Below are 21828 nucleotides of genomic sequence, written 5' to 3'. Positions count from 1 at the left end.
TATTGTAAATTTCCATCCCACCCTTCACATAGTTCCCTAGAATTTCTGTCCTCATAGCTTCTTATACACATTTTATTTTGTGAATCTGGCAAGCACCTTTTATGGTCTCAAAAAATTAAAGAAAAATCCATTGAGCTTCACAATAAGGCTACACCAAAATTGCATGCAATGCTCATTAAAATATATATATATATACATATACAAAACCTTGCCCACGGGGCTTAATTTAATGGCCTTGATAGGAGGCCCTTACTGTGAGCAACTAATGCAGTTTCAAGAAGCAGACCACAGAATTTTATACTGGTGATATAGCTACCTTACAGGACCAGAACATGCACCACCCAATATGTTTGCTCTCCAGCAGAGGGGGCACACTGGCCCTTAATCCTGCCTGTGATGGGTTTATGTTCATATTCCATGTGTAGATCACCCACACTCATTCATGGCTGCCAAAGCTCCTGTGGACACAGGACACATGTAAATTCGACTTGAGAGTGAGGCATGGTTCACCTTGTGCTGTGAATCAGACCAGGAAATCACCAAAAGCTTTTTATAGATTAACTGCCTTCCTCAAGGAAAGAATAATCCTCAGAAGTTCAAAGTAGAAATACTAGGATTATTTCATCGTCACCACTCCTTGCACCTAATGTTTAGAAAGCACATCGAAATTTACAGCACACATTCCATTGGATCTTCCCTATAACCCTGTACAGACTGGGTAGAAATGATGCCCATTCGGTCCAGAAAGGAGACAGAGGCAAAGAACAAGGAGGCTCAATTAATGGAACCATCTAGAAGGTTATGATCACAGGTCAGAAGCCACAAATACAGACTCCTAAACCAGTACTCTTCCATTTATTCATTCATTCATTCATTCATTCATTCATTCAGGTATTCACGAGTATCTGTTGACTACCTATTACAATGACAGCTTTACCATATGCATTGGGGATACAGTGGTGAGTTCTCAGGGTGCTTACGGACGGTGGGAAAAGCAGACATCAGTGAAATGATCAAAAACTCCTCTGAACTGAACTGAAAGAACTTGAGATCAGAGAAGCAGGAAAAGCAGTGCAAGAGGAAACTGAAGAAGGAAACTTGGACCAGACCAAAATTTTTCAAAACTCTATGAAGGATTGGGACCTTAATCCCAAAACTTACAGGAGGCCACTAAATGCACTTACCTACATGTTGGGGTGGGAAGGGAAGTTGGTAATCAGGTTTGCAAAGTGAAGTCCTGATGTATCGCCCTAATGTCTATGAAAAATTGTTACCAGTGAAAATTACTCTGAATTTAAAGGGCTCACTACTTCCTGCACCTCGTTCTTATTAGCTCCTGCAGGCTCTAGTATGTATCTAATTAGATACCAATAAAAATAGCAATAATGACCCATGTCCTCCTAATGGGGATGCCCCAACCCCAACTCTATTTCACTGCCAGTAGGTTTTAATGAGGCCTTGTGATTGCAAAGTCACCTTAAAGAACACAGAGTTTATCACCTTGAAAGGGTGAATATCAGAATTTGTATTAAAACAGTATAAAACCACCCATGTAACACTGGAGACTACTGTAATTCATGTCTCACACAGTTGAAGAAATGGCCAAATGGTTCATTTGCAGTCAGTCATGATTTAAGATTAGGTCCTTGGCCATTACACATCAGCACGGAGGTACATGAAAGCCATACGAATCACACGAGAATGACGGGCCATTCGAAGGCCTGACCCGATATGCTCTCGGTGGTACTGAGACCATGAACCTGCCTATCAACATTCAGATTCCAGGAAGGAAGGAGAGTCTAAAAACAATACGACAGAAGCCATCGAGAGTCTGAAGACCAACAGTGGTTGGAATGCACAACCAGGGAGATTTTGATGCCACAGGGAAATGGCCCCATGAGGTGATTAGCATCCCCATCTTAGAAAGTAGCACATATAGGGGCGCCTGGGTGGCACAGCGGTTAAGCGTCTGCCTTCGGCTCAGGGCGTGATCCCGGCGTTGTGGGATTGAGCCCCACATCAGGCTCCTCCGCTATGAGCCTGCTTCTTCCTCTCCCACTCCCCCTGCTTGTGTTCCCTCTCTCGCTGGCTGTCTCTATCTATGTCGAATAAATAAATAAAATCTTTAAAAAAAAAAAAAAAAAAGAAAGTAGCACATGTAACTTGGCCTTTGTTTTCTTCAGTTTATAAATGGAATACATCGTACTTTTTCCGTGAGAAGTTACAAGTGTTCTCTTGTCACATGAGGGTGTTAAAAAAAAAATAAAAAAGAGGGAAAAAATGGAATGATTGGTGGAGAATAACCTCCTTCAAGAAATAAGGACAGACCTCTGCATGCTGGTTACAGCCTGCATAGACTTACTATATACTCCTGGATGAGCCCCTTCTCAGCACCTCCCAAGTCCCCTAGAAGATGCAATAGGATCTACTTCAGAGGGCTACAGTGCAGATCCAGCGATTAGAGGAATCATCTCTAAAGAAATGCAAAACACTGACCTCAACTCCCTAATGACTAAGCAAGAAGTCTGAGCTTCCCCCAGCATGGTGCTGGGCCTCTGAGGCTAAAATGTCAAACAATTCCGGGCGCCTGGGTGGCACAGCGGTTAAGCGTCTGCCTTCGGCTCAGGGCGTGATCCCGGCATTATGGGATCAAGCCCCACATCAGGCTCCTCTGCTGGGAGCCTGCTTCTTCCTCTCCCACTCCCCCTGCTTGTGTTCCCTCTCTCGCTGGCTGTCTCTCTCTCTGTCGAATAAATAAAATCTTTAAAAAAAAAAAAGGTCAAACAATTCAAGAAATCGGAATCCTATATTCCCCAGCTCCTTCCTTGCCTGTGCTTCAAAGACAGCATAAGACCTGGAGAGTAGGTATTAGCAAAAATGCATGGAGTGAATGAGTGAGTCAAGTGCTATGCTGAGAACGTACCTGGATGTCACGGCCTGGAGCCCTTTACCTCCAGCGGAAATAAAATTCCATTCCAGTTAAGACAGGCATGCTGAGTGTCTCAAAGAAGCCAGTTGATGGCCCCAACTCCAAGCATGGAACTTCCTGTGTGTGAAATTTGTTACCAGGAAAGTGATACTCTCAGATTAATAGACTCTAATGAGTAAAGATGCAACCTGACATTCCTGATGAAGAGTGGCCGACAACAGCATTACACGGGCCTTTTAAAGACAAGGGGAACTATTTCTATTCTAACTGCCTGGGGAAAACCCTCCAGTGAGGGCCCAGACACATTAACCAACCAGATGGCTTAGTGGCTCTGGAACTTCTGCTGAGATAAATACAAGAAATTAAGAAGGACAAGCTGAGGGACAAACGTCAACTGAATTTAGGGTTAGAGCAGGGCAAACAATGGCTTCCTCGTCCTCACATTGCCACCCCTGCCATACCCCCAAAAAAAAGAGGAAAAAAAAAAAAAGCAACCAAATAGGTACAACTATACATCTGTTTCTTTGTATCCAACCACTCTGGCTACTTTGGGTTTCCAGAAAGAGTTATTTCTTTACAATGGTGTAGGAAATCTATTCAATGACCACATTAGTACCCCTGGTCTAACTAAAAAACGAATGCGGTATTTGGAATTTTTGTTCCAATTAAAAAGTCCTCATGGCTCATGCATTTTCTATTCCCCAATGCTCTATTCCAACAAGTGAATCATAACAGGAACAGAGACAATATATAAATGTATTCTTTAGAAAGACAAGATTCCTTCCATCACATGTATTGTTCTGGTTTGACTTTTCTCTCCTTGCTTTCCTTTTTAAAAAATAACTGTGCATTTCCTTCAAAGAGACAATGAAATTGTAACAATAAAGATGCAAGCATGGATAGGTTTCCAACAAGAACAAATTTATTTCTCTTGCAGCCTATTTCCCCTTCCATTTACCTGGTGTAGACCCCTGTCCGTGCAATACAATGACAACTCAGGATGTATCTGAAGGCATGTAGATGTAATCACTAGAGTTGAAAATGCAGTGCTGTTTTCCTCTCTATTCGGATACATCTTGGATCCCATACATGCAATAAAGTGCCTTCTTGTCAATCTACTCATGGCCTCAGGTAGCCAACAAGTCAAATAAAGGATAGACTATATTGTATTCCTTTGTAGTCTTCTCCATTTACAAATCTAAAAACACCGGAGTGCAATTCATTAAGCCCTCTAGGGAACAAGAGGAAAAGATGAAGGTTCTCGAAAAGACAAAATTAGAAACAGGTCTGCTACTGATGTCATTAAAAGACAAGGCAAAGTCAAATGTGGAACCTACCTAACGAGGTTGGAATGAATAAGCCACAGGGTACACAGCATGGGTAGAAATGAGAGAGGCTCAGTCAGAATGAGCTATTCAATACTCTAATGTCTAGGCTGCCTAACAATTAAGTAGCTACTCTCCACTTTGCCAAAGAACCTACAACATTGGCCACCTGGATCTTTAGATCCAGTCTCGCCCATTAATTCTCTATAGCATGGCAGCAAAGGTTTTTCCTTCCTTCAGTGTTGAGAAGAAATGTTTTTCAACAGCGCAACTATACATCATCTGCAGGCTATGGTGCACTGTTCTATCTTGTAGGTCATCGATCTACCAAGGCCCTCACCGCCAGGTCAGCCAGCACTCCCAAAAGGCTGTCCATTGTCACATGCCTGGGGCAGAACCCTCAAAGAAATAAAAAGCACAAGATGAGAGAGAACAAGAAGCCAACATCCCTTAGTACCTAATAATGCATATGCAGCACCTACTCCAGCAAGAGGAGAGACAAGTGAGAAAGAAAGATTGGGCATTTACGGTTACTAGTCTTTGCTCACCAGCAGCATGCTGTAAGGTCAACCCATGTATCAATTCAGGTCATTGCAAACCCTCTGCTAATCTATACTACAGAAAGGGCCCTGTGAAGAGAAGGCGGCTGGGTTGCTCTCCAGGGTCCTGAAGATTGAGAAAAGAAAAGCATGTACTAAGTAAATCAGAGACATGCCCAGAAGGTCAGAGTTAGAAGGAAACCTAAAAACTGGGGATGTACTGTATGGTGACTAATATAACAAAATAAAAATTATTTGAAAAAAAAAAAGGAAACCTAAAAATCACCTGGTCCGATAGCCCCTTACTGTACCTAGAGAGCAAAGGCCCAGAGACAGTACACAAATTCCTCAAGGCCCTATGAATTTAACAATCTCTTTCAGCTCCAGTTTGCAGTCCAGAACATTCTTGTGCTAAAAAGCCAGATTTTCCAAGTAGAAAAGCAAAAACTATTTTGTTTAGGAAATTATAACAGGTGAGTTTCCTCACTAAAACTTCACCAGGTTGTGTATCTCCTCATAAAAGCTGTGATAATTTTGGCTTCTGAGACAGGGAGGGGGAAGTAAATGTCTGCACCTCCCCTCTCACACAAATAAAAAGGGAAAGACACCAAACAGCTTTCTCAAGGCCCTGCTAGGATCAACAAAAGACCTTACCACAATGGAGAGAAGGTTTTCTTCCCTATTCATCATATTTACCCGTTTTTAAAGAGATGCTGCAATTACATATTTTTTAAAAGGGACTCCACTGGTATAAAAACCATGTACCTTTGGGGCACCTGAGTGGCTCAATCTTTGGGCGCCTGCCTTCGGCACAGGTCATGATCCCAGCATCCTGGGATTGAGCCCCGCATCGGGCTCCCTGCTCCGCTGGGAGCCTGCTTCTTCCTCTCCCACTCCCCCTGCTTCTGTTCCCTCTCTCGCTGGCTGTCTCTGTCAAATAAATAAATAAAATCTTTAAAAAAAAAAAAAAAGTACCTTTGTGCTGTGCTACCAACCATGGAACCAAAATTATTGGAGAATGTTACCTAAAATTTGGCAATCAGAGTAACTTCGAGGACCCAATTGTCCTCAAAGCCTACGTTGCACCACAGACCCACATTACACACTACGTCCTCATCCATGGGACATGAGTTACTGTTTGTATAAATGGGGAAATATACTGTTTGTATAAAGATGAAAATCTCACTATATTGAACTCCTTTCCAATGTACTTTAACATCTTTTTCTGATAGCATAAGTCTATAGTACTTCATGATGCTGTATAAAGCAACTTGAAATTATCAAGATTTTGCACACCCTCTCTTGCTACATTCCTACAACAACCCTATGTTAGAAGAGTCACTATTATTTCCATTTTACAGATGCAAGCATGGTTCCCGGCAAATGAGTGAATGAACAAGCTAAGACTCTTCAAAGAATGTAAGCCACAAATGGCCTGATTTCACACTCCTGCATAATGTATGTAAATCTCATTTTATAAATGGCAAAACCAAGACAAAGATTCAGCATTCATTTCAGTTTAGATTAATCCACAGAAAAGAGCTCTTCCTTCCCGTTCCCTCCCCTCTCTCATACTTCCTTCTCTGGCCCTCCCTGCAAGCCTTCCCTCAACTTGATACTACTCACACATAGACATTCCTCTCTCACCGGCACTATGACTGCCTTTGAAATGCTTACAAGACGAACCTCAGTCCATGCTTAATTCCCAGGTGACCGGTAGAGAATCAAATCACACAGTGACAAAACTGTAAAGCTGCTGAAATTGTAATGCATTTTCACCTGGGATGGTAAGAGGCTATTCCACATCTCCAGCTCTCCCTCCTGTGATCTACCAAACTTGAGTGTCTCTGCCAGGAATCCAGCAATCCATCACTTACAGCCTTACAAAATCTCTTTGTACTAGTGCCTTCTACGGTTACTTAAATTTACACACAGGTATATCCTATCTCTCCAGCTCACTTGTCCGCTCTTCCTGGACAGAAGATCTGGAGCTGCTGGGTTAGCTGGACGTGAGGCTTATGCTGGCTTCTCAATTTTAGCTTAATTTCACTAAGTTGTGTGCGTGTGTTCCCGTTCATGAAGTGAATCATCTATTCAGTCGAGAAACCAGGAGACTGGGTCTTGCCCAGGATCTTTTGGAAGCTGTGGCCTTTGATACTCATCTCTTAATTTCCCCCTCCTGACTGTAGCGGAAATGTTTATAAAAACCAATGTAGTATGTTATACATGTGGCTTAACTACCTTGAGGAATTTAGGTTTAATAAGATGTTTGTAAATACTTTAGGAGCTCCCTGGGAAGAAAATGCCTTATCAACATATTTCATTTTGGGGAAAAAACAAAAACAAAAACCTAGAGAAACAGATGCTCATATCCTGAAGTTACTCTGAAATATTAGACGAAAATGTTGAATTACCGTCTTGTTCAGTGTTTTATAGTAAGTGTTTTTCTAATTCTGCATGCTCCTCAAAAATCAGTTGTAGGCAAAAATTCCACGTGCTCCGCAGTAAACAAACAGCATGTGTTAAAAGTAAAATGTAAGTCTGTTATCTAGACTGTCACCATTAACTTCCTGTCAGAGGTGACAAGCTGCACATGTGTGTGCACATTTGTACAAGTCTGAACAAATGAGGTCAGGGTTCAGAGCTCTGCTGCATTATGTGTAAGAGACTTCTTCCAGCAGTGAGGCAACAGGAGGTTGGCTTAGAGTAGGGACACCTGCATATGGCACAAAGTGCTGGCCAAAGGGTAGATGAATGTGCCATTTGAATGATAAACACTTCTGAGTCTGTCCCTTAGCTATTGAGAAGATCTGCTCCAGTCACTTCCAGATCAAGGTGCTGGGAGCGACCATTTTCAGTTCTCTCCATTGCTCAGCTGCTATCACGAGCTATCATCTCAGTCTACTAACAGGGCTTCAGTCCAAGTGCATGCTTTCTCTGCTATCTGGGGACCAGAGCCAACCACGATGGGGGGCCCTGGTTGTTTCAGAATTAAAAGTGACTGAGTGAATAAGCCACAAACTTCCTGATGGCAAGGACTTATTTCTCTGCATCCTCCACGGCCTGGCAGAGAGAGTGTCCAATACATTAATGCGAGGAGTTGACTGAAAGGTAAAAGTTACCAAACAAAGGGGAGGAAAGAAAATCTTTTGTGGTAAACAGAACACGTATGCACCAAATCCCGGGTGTCAGTGGATTCTGGGCTCTGAGTAATAGGAACAGGCCACAGGGTGAGCAGAGAATGGGATAGCAAATCTGAGGAAGGTTAGTGCAGGCCTCATTCTGGTCTTTGCTGGGAACCACGAATATAAAGGCAGCTGGAGAAAAACCCAGGGCAATGGAGATAACCAAGGCTAGCCACCCAACTGAATGGTTCCTTTTCTGTTTCCAGCTTGAGGTAATCTGCTACCCACACTTTGGGAACTTCCAAAACTAGGCCCAGCTAAACAGCTGAAGCAGGAAGAAAAGTGTTAGTCTCCATAGCAAGCAGAAAGTGTAAAACGACCAACTAAAATAGCGGTCACTTTTCTTATGACAATTAGTGTAATTAGGTCTGAAAAGACTGTTTCTCAATTCTCAAAGAGGTGGAAAATCTCACCACATACCAGTTCCTCAGAGCAATGGAATTGCCCAGGAAATCTTCCTATTGCAAATGTTTTTATGGTTCCGGAAACTTCTGTAGAATTTCACCCCTGGGAAGACTCGCTCGTGTGCCTGTGACTATGTCCTGGAAAGTACAGGTCATGAACACTTTAGAGGTAATGCGCAGGGACAGAAAGACTATGGCTGGGGAGTCAGATCTCGGTTCAAAGTTTTGGCTGCATGTTTATTACACATGATTGAGACTAAGTTATTGATCTTTGAGGCTTTCTAATTCCAAATCTGTAAAATAGGTTTAATAAAATTGTCCCCACATGACTATCCTAAGGCCTCTAGTCGATGCTCAATAACTGTATGTCCCCTCCCCCATGCTAACGCATTCAGTTTCATAAGTAAGATTCCATATCTTACCAAGCAACTCCAATGATCAGTAATCTAGTATTTTCCTCCTGCACGTCTTAGAAGCAAACTGCTCACACTGAATCAGGCTCTGGCCTTCCCTCAGCTTACAAGTCCAGTGCCATGGTCCCCCACTGGTGGACTGAACAGCCTAGCACTTAGAACACTCCTGAATCAGATCTGAGTTCAAATCCTAGTACAGCCACTTCCTAGAAACAGGATGGCAGACATATAATGTAATCTCAGCTCCATCATTTCAAAGCAAGAACGTAACAAGAGTATGGGGTGAATTACTTCATATAAAATGCTTAGCACTGTGCCTAGCACAAGTCAACACTCAATATTATCACATCATCGTTTATCAGCTGGCCAGCAGAACTCTAGTGGGTGACAGTTTGAGAAAAAAAGTGTACCCTAAGGGGAAAAGCCATAAAAAAGAATCTCAGGAGTACGAAATGCATAGCTTCAAGAGTAAACATCAGCCTTTGTGACATTCACTCTCTGGGAGACTGGCCTATATAAGTAGTAGACCAGCATCTTGATAAATGGACCAGCGTCTCCACCACCCAAGGATCAGCTAGTGCTGCTAGGAAGAAACTTGTGAAGGCGGCTTCTACCCTCTCTTTCCTTAATCTTTTCTTCCTCTTTCCCGGGGGCTCTGCTGCAGGTACTTGGCTTTCCCAGGTCCCTCATTTTTCGTTGCAGCCTAGCCTCTTCTCCAGCTCCCCCCCACTTCCACCTAAACCAGTGGTTTTGAAATACCATTCCATATACCAAGGCTAAACCACCTGCGTAAGAACTACATGGAGAGCTTGTAAAAAATACAGCTTCTCAGGGATGCCTGGGTGGCTCAGTTGGTTAAGCGTCTGCCTTCAGCTCAGGTGATGATCCCAGGGGTCTGGGATCGAGTCCCGTGTTGGGCCCCTTGCTCAGGAGGGAGCCTGCTTCTCCCTCTGCCTGCTGCTCCCCCTCCTTGTTCTCTCTCTTCTCCCCTCCACAAATAAAATCTTAAAAAAAAAAAAAAAAAAAGCTTCTCAGAAGTTTCCAACCTCAGGAAATCAGATCTAGCTGATCAGAGATGGGGCCTGGTGACCCAATCTTTTTTATAAGTTCCTTAGTAATTCTTAGGTGTCATCAGATTTGGGAATTACACCAAAAATCAATTTTACCTCTCCTGTGGCCCAGTTGTTCCGGGCTTTCTTTCCCGTGACCCATCTGAAAACCTCATTTGTGTTTGGGCCCATGAATCCTTAACTGGCAACAACTTTACATTCTCCTTCCAAGATCATATATAAAGGACATGTGAGGTCATGAACTAAAATATGATAAATTTTAAGAGAAATGAAGGGATATTCAGAATCCCCCTCAGCTCATTCTTTATAAATGGGGCTGACCTTATAAAATATTGTGGACTCCAGCTCTCCCATCATCTATCCACTTTCCTGGTAGAAAGGCAAAGGTAGCCAAGAAGGACATACAGTGTATGAAAGTTCGGAGACAAAGAGTTACCCTAAGTTTGCAGAATCGACAACAAACATTGCACTGAGCATCAAAAACTAAGCACCACCCAGAGCACCTTACATGGAATATCTCATTTAGCACTCCCATCTATAAGTATTACCCCAGTTCACAATTTTAAAAATAGAGATGCAAAGAAATTAACTTGCCCAAATTCAGAGCGGGCAAGTGGCTGAAGAGGTCAGGAAAGAGTATTTCATAGGAAACAGAGAATCTGTGGAAGTATGAAACATTAGCAAAGATGTATCTCCTTTCCTCTTTTTCCTTCTCCAGAGAGATTATTAGAAAAAAAGAAGATAAAACTTTTGGAAGGAGGAAGCAAAAAACTGCATAGCAAGAAACCAGCAGTATCCCCCAGACTTCTCAGGTGGGAATTACTAAACCAGAGCTGTGAGGCCCCCTTCTGACCTGTGCCATAGGACATGCAGGACCTTTCTGTTCTCCCATTTGGGGAAACACACAGATGGGAGCAGGGCAACAAGAAGAATGATACCTGGACTGGAATTCTAGAAAACTCAAGGAGGCGTTGAGATCTTGAAGGTGGAAAGGAGTGTGGCAGCTGAGGGCCCGTTTTCTCCAGGCTACCCATGTTAGGACAGGCAATGGGATGAAAAGGAGCCAGTGGTTCTAGGGGAACTCTGCCCAGACACAATTATAATCTGGTTGAAGTAACAATTCTTCCCAAGTCCAGAAAGCATCTTAAATAAATGAAAATGGACCAGGACTCATTTCAAGATGGCAGAAGTTCCCTTAAGCCAGACGGTAATTTCTGTTCCCTGCCCTTCCAGGTCCTTTTCCAAAAGAAACTGCAAAGCTGGACTTGCAAGCCCATTCGAGTACCTCCTGATCAGAACTGTAGTCTGGAGCTGACTGACCCTAGATTACTTTTCCTCCTGCTCAGTTCCAGAGAGGAGGTTGTCCCCAGCATACTGGTTCCTTACCCTGGGCCTAATGGAACAAAATCCTGTGGCTGAACCATCATTTTAACAACTTTGACAGTGTCATTAACAAGAACCAACAATCTATGGGCACGGCTAGCAATGCAAAAACGTTCTCTGTAAGATTACGCCCCACAAGGATTTTCAGTAGATTCTAGAGAGATCAAAACATTCCCTTCAACCACTATTAGCCAGCTGTCCAGCCACCAATGATCCAATGGAGACCAAGAGTCTTTTTTCAGCTCGAAACAAACCTGACTCCAGTGACATACATGGGGGACGAGATCTCCTTTCCACCCCAATTCCCAGTGCCCGATGAAACCCCTCAGGGTCCCACCAACAGTCCTGCCATCCATTGCAAACTGAAAGGCTCATTCCTCTGCAGAGAATGGATGGCATTAATTCCCCAAGATTCAAAGCACAGCCTCTTTAAGAAGCCTCCGTTTGGAAAAGATAGTTAAGCAAAGCTGTGCTTGATGAAGTGAAAGAGAATTAGCTGCTTCACTGGCACAGGCTTCTCAGCTTCATCCTAAGGTAGACTGGCTCATTCGCTTCCAAGTGGAACGAACTCAACAACAATATATCACAGTTAACTGTGATCACAGCTCCATGGAATTTCAGCTGGTGCCTGGAGTCCGCGGAGGTGTACTTACTATTCCCCAATCTGTAATCAACCTTTTGTACGTTTGTTCCTAATCACAGGATACTGTTTCATCTTAATGAACTGTTTTCTTAGCATATTACGGTTGGTCATTTCAGCACATCTAATGGCCCATTTGGTAGGTTAAATCACAATTAGGGTCCCTTGGTTTTTATTTCCCAGTAAGGCCTGAAGGGGGTTGATATTTTTCCCCTTCCCACTGCTCAATTTCAAGGACAGAATCACAAAAGAACAGAAGCACAGACCTACCTGTTGCAGTCGACATGGAGCAGGAGATGAGAGGCACTAACGGACAACGCGAGCTTATGCCACTGTCCATCTGCCAGCCGGTACGGAAGAGCCTCGGTCCTGGGCTTCCCTTTATGCATATAGTGGTATCGGATCTCATCCCTCAGACCACTGCTCTCCAGTTCAAAATAGCTGCATGTAAAGGAACAAAAACTTGGTTTTACTTCTGGATCTCACAGTCATCAATCCTCACTACTTCTCCACCACCTTTCTCGGAATCTACAATTAGCTACACAAGACACAAAGACCTACTAACCAAAAACCAATTGTACTGCATGGAATCCAATTCACCTGTTGTTGGAGAACCTCACCGTGACACCTTGAGCCTCTGACATGGATACTGATTGATCCACTGTGAAGAGATCGGCCACAAGCTAATCAGCGAGGCTTGGTACCAGGTCTCTTCTAATACTTAAAGTACAGTTCAAAACTCTCTATTGTCTAAAAAAAGCTATTCATGTGGAATGGACTTGATGTTTATTTTTATTACTGTCATACTTACTTTTTCAAGAATTAAAGGACAACAGAAATCATGTTGGATTATCAGGGACTGAAATAAATCGAGATAACTTTACTAAACACATTCCTCCCTGGACAAAAACCTTTAAGTGGACAACAATTCCTAGATAAGGAGTAGGAGAGGAATGGCTGAAGCTACTCACATAGGGACCAGTATTTCAAATTACCATGTCATGAAACATGCAAGGAGTCTTTTCTTCCCCCAGATTGTCAGTACATTTTCCAGATCCATGAAAAACTCAGCACCACCACTGCAGTCTGCACTTTCCTCATAAAATGCAGAAGTTTGGGACACTCCTCAGGCCTGCTCCAGGGCTGATACTTTGAGTGGCAGACCATTTAGTCGAAGCCTCTTCTGAAATGCAGCATTGCTGTCATTAAATCAGGCCTAATCTCACTGCCAGGCATCGCACTAAGCATTTAACATACTACCTAACTTATCACCCCTACAAACCTAGAAGGCTGATATTATCCCTTCTTAAAATGTTAAAAAACTGAGATTCTGGAATTAATCTACCCAAGCCATAATTTAAACTCAGGTCTAAATTTGACAGGCCATGCGTTTTCTACCAGCTTGCTGTCGATCTCAGAGGCACAATGACCAACTAGTAAAGATGGCCTCAACTGGCACTGTTTCCAAGCAATTCATTTGTACAGACAACTCAACGACCTGCCTGTGTAGGGAGCCAGGTTCCATCCCTAGATTTGAAAGAACTTCCTGTTTCTCTTCTAATCAGCTGAGTTGGCCTAAACCCACTGACCAGACGGTAATTTAATCTAAAACACAAAAAGCATCTTCTACAAGCACCAAAATGAATAGATCATGAAACTCAGCCTCTATTATGCAGGACTCCCAAGTCACATGACCAAGAACAAATGCATATTTCCTGCTTATCCTTCACAAGGATCCTCCCAAGACAGCAGTGCTGGGGAAGACCGGACTCTGATCTACCTACCTCACACTACACAGAATCAGGCCCAAGGTCATAAACCAAGGAGGTTACTTATACTACTACAGCCAGATCCCGGGCTCAGATACGCACTTACTAGTAACAATATAATACATTTTTTATAGGACTGCAAAAAAGAAAATCCCTTAACATGAAGACATTCATTTTAAGGAAATTCTCCGAATTGCTTCTAAGCAGCTAGAACATTGAAAGAATCAAAATCTGAGAATTTAAAAGGTCAGAAAGACCTTAGAGATTATCTGGTCATTCATTAATTTATTCAACATTTTGTTACTGAACACATAGTAAAGGGCTAAAAAAGGATTTAAAATATAGATCCTGCTCTCAAGATTCTTTGAGACTAGCAGCAAAGGAAATAGAATGTGGCCCTCATACAAAAAAGTCAGAAACACACGGAAGACAAAGGAAGCTGTCATTTCACATGCTGGGAATGGACCCACTGCTTTTATAAATGTCATCTCATTTAATTTCTTCAAGGTAGATATTTTTATCCCTGTTTTACAGAATTCACTGGTGATCAGGGATATTAAGTACTTTACCCAAGACCACACAGTTTGAGAGAAAAAAAAAGAAAAGCAGCATGGTTTTGTGTAAAAGACCTCACCAAGATCATTAGAAATCTCTCAATTACTTCATTTTGACCTTCATTTTGACCAATAAGCTACTGCTTCGGGAAGGGACAGGACCTTACAAAGAATGTGAAAGACAGAAGGGCTCCTATAGCTCACCTGATAGAATTTTTAAAAAAAAACGGGAAGCAGATATATTTAACCAGGTTCAATCATTGCTCCTGGGGTTATGGCTTCATTGAGCAAGGGCTCGTGATAAGCATACCTTGTAAAGATTACTGTACCAAGCACTGGAGCGAGCTGTTACTCAGGGTAGCCTCAAACCTCAGCTCCAAGAGAAGAAATCTGCACTATTGTTCGGCAAAATAGATACTTGTGTCTTAGGGGGACGTTTCTGACAGCATCGTGCACACATGCAGGAAGTGCTGTATTCCAAACTTAGATGAAGTCGAAATGGGGTGTTTGGGGTTTTGTTTGTTTTAAACACATCAAGTAACTGCTGAAATGGTCCTAAACGTGACAATGACACTGCAGGGCTCAGTTCTATCTGGGTAAGATGGTTTCACGGGTGCTGGGACAGGAAGAAGGCAGTATTTCCAGACAGCAGCCTCTGCTAACAGAGGTGTGAGGCTTAATCCTCAAAGCTTGGAGGTGGTCCTTTGGCCTGATGATATTTGGCCGGAGGAACGACTCATGATGTGCAGTAGAGCCTTGCTATTCAAAGTACGGTCCGCACACCAGCATCACCACCTGTGGAAATTCAGACTGTGGGGCCCCCACCAGGGCCTAGGGGAGTCAGAATCTCCATTTTAGTATGACCCCCAGAGGATTCACGTGCCCATTCAAGTTTAAGCAGTACCACAGTGGAGTGTACCAGGTGCTGCTTTACTTCCTGGCCAGCTGGATCTGGTGAAGAAAGCAGCAATTTGATGCTATGGGCAAGTAAGAGCCCTTCTATGCTGTCAGGGGGGAGGAGTGCCCTGGAGGTGATCAGTAGAGTCGAGTCTAGTAAGCTCTCTGCCCCGGACCAGTCTGCTTCTTTCAGGCCTCAAGGGCTTAGAGGTCTTCTGTGGATTTGGGGAAAGACCAATTATACGAATGATAAAATCACCAGCCAGACTGGTAAACAGCACTTCTCCCCTTAGCCTTGGGCCTCAGTCAAGTACTCAGCTAATGAACTGCTGTGGCCCCCAGAGAAGTCTGTTCATCCTGCAAATAGCGGAAAACAGCAAGGACCTTCACTACACAGTTCTCCTTTTCAGACCGAACATCCCTAGCATCTTCCTTATACCCCGGTACACCACCTAGACCACAAAGGCCCTCCTGGACATGGATTCTCTGCCTTACTCCTCCTTCCAGATCCTTCCCCATGTGGGTCACCATGCTCTAGCTGTAGTAAAATGAATCGGTTTCCCTCTTCAACATAGCACCCAGCAACACAGACACTATCAGGGCTGTGCAGAACCATGAGTGTGTCCTAATGCTTGCAAGGACCTCCCTTCCCATCATCCAACAATGCAAACCGTTTCACACAAAATGTCATGAAGGTGATCTTTCCCACCCTGTATTTATACAGCCAGGTTGTTTTTTTTAACTTACCCCCTTGCTCAAGTGCTAGGGAGACCCTATCTCACCATCAGCATGAATAATTCTCCAAAGCCCACCACTAAGTACTATGAACAAAGTTACTTTGAAGTTCTACAAGACTACATGAATTTCATGCTATGTTGAGGAAAAAAATTCAGGAATAATTCCAATTAATATAGTTAGATCAAGATCAGCCAAGTTATTTTCATTGGACTTTTTGTCCTTTTCCCTAAAACTTATACTAAGGGATCCATTTCTTAGTTTATTAGACAAAAGAAATTTAAGATTTGAAGTTCATACAGCTGTAAGTGGCAAAACTAGGACTTGAACCCCAGTCCGGTACACATTAAAGTGGATGTTCTCAATGGCAACACCCCATTACTTTCTACTATGCAAGAATATATTACTGCCTCTCATTTTGCCAACAACCTTAAATAGTAGTTATTAAGTTCACATTTTAAGGTAAAAACAGAGGCTCAAAATTGATAAAGTGCCTTGCCCAAAGTCATGTAACTCAACTCCTAAGATTCAAATCCAGGTCTACTTAGTTCCAGAATCATGTTCTATTCACCACATTCTATCCCTCTCCAGGTACAATGGTATGATCCTATCAAGGTCAGAGGGCAAGAGAATTCAGGTAGAATCAGCTCCCGCCCAGCCTTAGTTCCCAAGATGCCCCATCCTGGCAAAGAACGTCCCTGCAGACTGAAGCACAAGCCCCATTCCTCCTGCCATGAGAAAGTTATCACCATTTTTTAAAACTGCTACAGGTGTTCGTACAGAATCTCACTTCCGTCTTCTGGCCCTTTGCCTACTGCTGGGATAATGAAGAGAAGCTGCCAAAAACACGAGGAAGGTATACCGTGTCCAAATTCAGGCCAGGGGTCTCAAGGACTATGTGATTTTTGGGGGAGGGGGGAGGCAATAGCATAATTTTAAGTAATATTGCAAAGAACACTGGCCCAAGGACACCAAGACTTGATTTCAAACTTATACCTGCTTCAAACTATGATATCTTTGGCAAAAATATCCCTGTCCCCTCTGTACTTCAGTTTTTCCTATCTGTTAAATGATCAAATGTGATCCATAACATCCCAACATTCCTTGGAAGAGCTTTAGGGTCTAAGGCACAAGGAAAGGATTAGGCACCAGAGAAGATTCACTCTCTGTGGTATAATTTGGAATTTCCCGTAAGATTACATTTAGATAAAAGAGATGCACCTCCAAAGATAGTCTGAAACGGCTGAACTAAGTAGTCTTCAGGGTTCAGCTTATGTCTAGATTTCTGTAATTCATCTAATACTCTGAGAAGTACCCATGGTGTTAAGGCTACTGTTAAACTAAAAATAGAAATCGCAGGGGACATAAATATAGTCCTCTCTCATCGTGTGTAGGACAACCCCCATTGCATGGTCCAGTATCGTTTTGCAAATGGTATTTTCCCAAAACACTAATAATGTTATCTCCCGTATCACATATGCTCCAATGTATATTGATATTCCTCCAACTGAAAGGTTTGGATGTATGTCCTCTCCCCTCGATCTGGGTGGGCTTGCAAGTGCTTTAAGGGCAAAAGTAATGCTTGGTCACTTCCAAGGCTGGTTCATAAAACCTCATGTGGTTTCTATCTTGTTGTCAGAACGCTTGAGCCTAAAGCCCTGACCCACTGTGGAAGAGGTCTAACTACCTGAGGCTGCCATGTTGTAAGGAAGCCCAAACAACACTGGGAAGGCCACACGTAAGCGCTCTGGTTGGAAGCCCCATCTGGGATCCAGGCCAACACCAGTATAAACACCAGATGTATAAACGGAAACATCTCCAGATGGTTTCCCCAGCTGTCCACTCTTCCCAGCTGAAGCTACTTACACTGCAGAAGAGAGACAAGCCATCCCTCTGGATTCTGTCCAAATTCCTGACCCATGGAATCCGCAAACATATTAAGTTTAGAGACAGTTTGTTACACATCAATAGACTTTGGAACACTAACTTCATGCATACTGGTTTATGCCTTTAAAAATTCAAACTATAATTTAGGTATGTCCTATTAAATGCCCAGGGTCCTTGGCCAGATGACCAAATTTCATTGTGCCTATTTTCTGCTTACAGCCCTACAGACTATGCATTTTCTTCCATCAAAAATGGAATTCTGCCCAAAAAATGCAAGGCAGTATCAATAAATCACCATCTCTTAAAATGCATGCTTCTCAGAAGCTAAAGAAATAGCAAAAGAATATGCTATTATCTTCCTCAGTAATCCATTATTTCTCTTGTATCAGGTCCTAGTATGTTAACCTCAAGCTTCATGCTTACTCAACTGAAGTGGTCACCTCACTGGTCCATTTATAAATCAGTTATCTTTTATGGCTTCTGGCCCCAGTGCTCTTCCAGCCTACAGAGCTATTTGACTGAGTTAAAAGAAAAAACCTAATTTACCTGAACGAATTTCCATTGCTCCCAAATTCTATTTCCTCCACTCAGAGCAACATGGAGTAGTAGAAACAGCAGAAACCATATGCCTACTATACAAGGGCCTTCAGAGTCCAGCCGACACGTGTTCAATCCTTGCCTCAGGCATGGAATCCCCTGGGTAAATACGGACAAGACACACCATTTCCCTAAACCTCACCTACAAGAAGAGAGTATCTACTTCACAGGTTTCTTTTCAGGAAAATAACGTGATACCATGTTTGCAAGTTCCCTACCCAGTGCCTAGTGTCCACTAGTGATTAGGATTTCCCTGATTTGTTTCTGCATGCATGGAAATCTACAGTCTCAGAAATGTGAGGCTGCTGGAAGGGTGCACGCATCCTGCCTTTCTCAGGAAGCGTTCCTCTGTCTTTACCTTTCCCTTGTTTAGACCTGGCCTGGTGATCTCATTTGCAGTTATAAACTTACCATTTAGTTCTGTACTCAACCCTCTTAGCAAACATCTAGCAAGAGATTAACAGTGACAGTAATTACAAATTGCCTGTAATTGAAAATAAAACATTCACTGTTAAAGGAAATTTGAAAATAAAATTCTTCATACCTACTCAAAACAGTTCCACTGCAGTCTAAAAGCATGGGAATAGCCGCGCTGTGCTTACTGAACTAAGGGCCGGCTTCTCCCTTTCCCACATACAGAGAGTCAGAAGAAAAGACATGGAACCTTGGGAAGTTAGGAAATTCCCTTTCCCAATTAGAAAAAATTCAAAGATAAGAGCAACCAATGAGCTAGTTCACATAGGGAAGAATGGAAGGCTAGTTTTTGACTACAGAGGCCTTCAAATACAGTGGAAGTATTAAATAAACAAGCCCAAGACAAGGAGCTATAATCACACAAGTCCCTCTTACCTGAAGCCTAAGTAGAGCTCCTTGTCTCCAAGAACCCAAAATTAAGAGGTTTCTAAATATCGAGGTCTAGGAAAAAGGAACCAAAATAATAGTAGTTGTAACTCTGGCCGTTTTTATAGCACTTTCTATATTTCTAAATTTTCTTAAAGACTTAAAGGAATATACTCAAAAAAGGTGAAGTCTTAATGTTTTAAGTTTAAAATTTTATTTTGAATTTTTTATTTCCATGGTTCAAAAAAATTTATCTTTAAGGTACTTAGTAAAAAAGTACCCAATGTCTCTCCCAGGCAACTCTTTTTATCAGTTCCATGTGTATCCTTCCAAAGTTTCTTTTTAATTTTTAGAGAAGAGTTTCAAATTGCAAATAAAGAACAGGGAGTTCTCATATACCCCATTATCCAGTTTCCTCCTATTAATATCTTACATCTATATGGTACATTTATCACAATTAATGAACCACTACAGATAAAGCGTTATCCAAAAGCAGTACTTCAGTCAGATTACTTTAGTTTTCACGTAATATTCTCCTTCTGTTCCACAATCCCATTCAGGAGACTACATTAGATTCAATCGACAGGTCTCATCAGACACCTTATAGTGGTGACAGTTCAGACTTTAGGACCTTGAAAACTGGAAATAACTAACGAGGAATTTTACAGCATTCCCCCAGTTAGAATCTGTCTGATGCTGTCTTACGTATAGACTTGAGTTGTGGGTTTGGGTAAGGAAGTGTAATTCTCATGACTTTTCTAAAATACATACTATCAACACGACTTACTAGTTTTGATATTAATCTTGGTGTTAATCTACCCGGTTTAGGTAGCGTCTGTCACGTTTCTTCTCTGAAGTTACTCCTCCGTCTCCACACTGTCCTCTTCGGGAGGAAGTCTATGCAGCCCACACTCACCTACTGGGGACTGCCCCACCTCCTCAAAGGCGGAGTATCAAAATTATCTGGAGTTCTACGGTGTGGAAGATTTGTCTACTCTCTACAGTTATTTCTTTACTCAGTCTTTTACCTAACACTCTATATGCTCCGGGTTGTTTAATTCTTTGGGTTACCATCCAGTATCAGTTTATTTGCTTGCCCAAAGTTTTCCAGCTTGACCACTGGAAGTTTTTTCAGTTGGCTCCTCTATCCCTTTGACATACTTCCATCATTTGTGAGTTATGTTTTCACTGCAGCACCTCCTTCAATTATGGTACAAGAGGTTCAAGGCTGGTCTCATGGGTTTCCTGACTCGGTCTTAAATCAGCCATTTCTCCAAAGAAACCCAGCTGTTATGAGAAAATGATATTAGAAACCAAGATCTGGGTGCTTGGTGGGCTCATTGCTACTGGGGTATCATTGCTTCGAGGCCCTCTTAGCTGATAGAACTAAGATGTGTATGTGGTATAATAACCAGCGTGCACGCGTGCGCACACACACACACGTATGTGTATGTATCTACATGTAAATTAAGTTTATACTGATGCCTTAAACTCTCATCTGTTACCATATGGATTATTCTAGCCTTTGCCCCATACTTATCCATAACCTCCCACCAATCTACCCTCTATTACTCACTTCCATCATACATAGACAGTAATTTTAGAACTGTTAACCTGTATCCTCATGTAAACAACTATTGACTAGAACAAAACATCTATGTTCCTTTTGCCTTTAGTCTTACTGACACCACTTGTTTCTGAAGTTACTCAGGTCAGCAATTTCTCCAACCCCTTTTCATTGAGGCTGTTCTACCTATTTGTTACACAGTTAGACTGCTCCGTCACTTTCCACATTCCACCCTCAATCTCCCAATTTTTTTTTTTTTGTTACAATATGCATACATTAAGGTTCACTCTTTGTGTTAGAAATTCCTATGGGGGGGGCGCCTAGGTGGCGCAGTCGTTGGGCGTCTGCCTTTGGCTCGGGGCGTGATCCCGGCGTTCTGGGATCGAGTCCCACGTCAGGCTCCTCTGCTGGGAGCCTGCTTCTTCCTCTCCCACTCCCCCTGCTGTGTTCCCTCTCTTGCTGGCTGTCTGTCACATAAATAAATTTAAAAATCTTTAAAAAAAAAAAAGAAAGAAAGAAATTCCTATGGGTTTTGACAAATGCACAGTGTCCCATATTCACCATGATAGTGTCACACACCATAGTTCCACTGCTTGAAAAAAAAATCCTGGTTTTCACCTATTTAACCCTCAAACCCCTTGAAGTCATTCATCTGTATAACCCTTCTATTTTTGTCTCTTCCAGAATTTCACATAAATGGAATCATACAGTATATAGCCTATTCAGACTGGGTTCCTTTATTCAGTAATATGCATTTTAAGATTCATTCATGTCTTTGGATTTTTTTTTTTTTAATCACTGAATAGTATCCCACTGTAGAGACCTACCAAAAATCATCCATCCAAAGCAGCTTAAATTTTGTATTCAGGTTTTTGTGTGAAAATAAGTTTTAAAAACAACTGAGTAAAAATCTAGGAGTGTGATTGCTGGATTACGTAGTAAGACTATGCTGAGCTTTGTAAAATTACCAAAGAATGAGTTCCTGTTGTTATACATTCTCACCAGCAATTGGTGTTGTCAGATTAATTTTAGCCATTCTAATCAGTATGTAATGATATGGGGGGGGAGACATTGAGCATCTTTTTATATACTTG

At 42.3% G+C, this 21828-nt stretch overlaps 1 protein-coding gene across 2 annotated transcripts in view; it reads right to left on the bottom strand.

Moving 5' to 3' along the window:
- The window catches only part of NELL1 (neural EGFL like 1), an 818389-nt gene that overhangs the window by 683417 nt on the left and 113144 nt on the right, over nucleotides 1-21828 (bottom strand). For both annotated transcript variants that reach the window (XM_057317500.1, XM_048217676.2), the window contains exon 4: nucleotides 12159-12329. In XM_057317500.1, the coding sequence (XP_057173483.1) occupies nucleotides 12159-12329 (171 nt within the window). The remainder of the gene's footprint in view (nucleotides 1-12158; nucleotides 12330-21828) is intronic.

This window comes from Ursus arctos, unplaced genomic scaffold (assembly GCF_023065955.2).
Source record: "Ursus arctos isolate Adak ecotype North America unplaced genomic scaffold, UrsArc2.0 scaffold_23, whole genome shotgun sequence".
Lineage (NCBI taxonomy): Eukaryota > Metazoa > Chordata > Mammalia > Carnivora > Ursidae > Ursus > Ursus arctos.
Note: the sequence above shows the minus strand (reverse complement) of the source record. Positions and strands in the feature narration are given on the sequence as shown.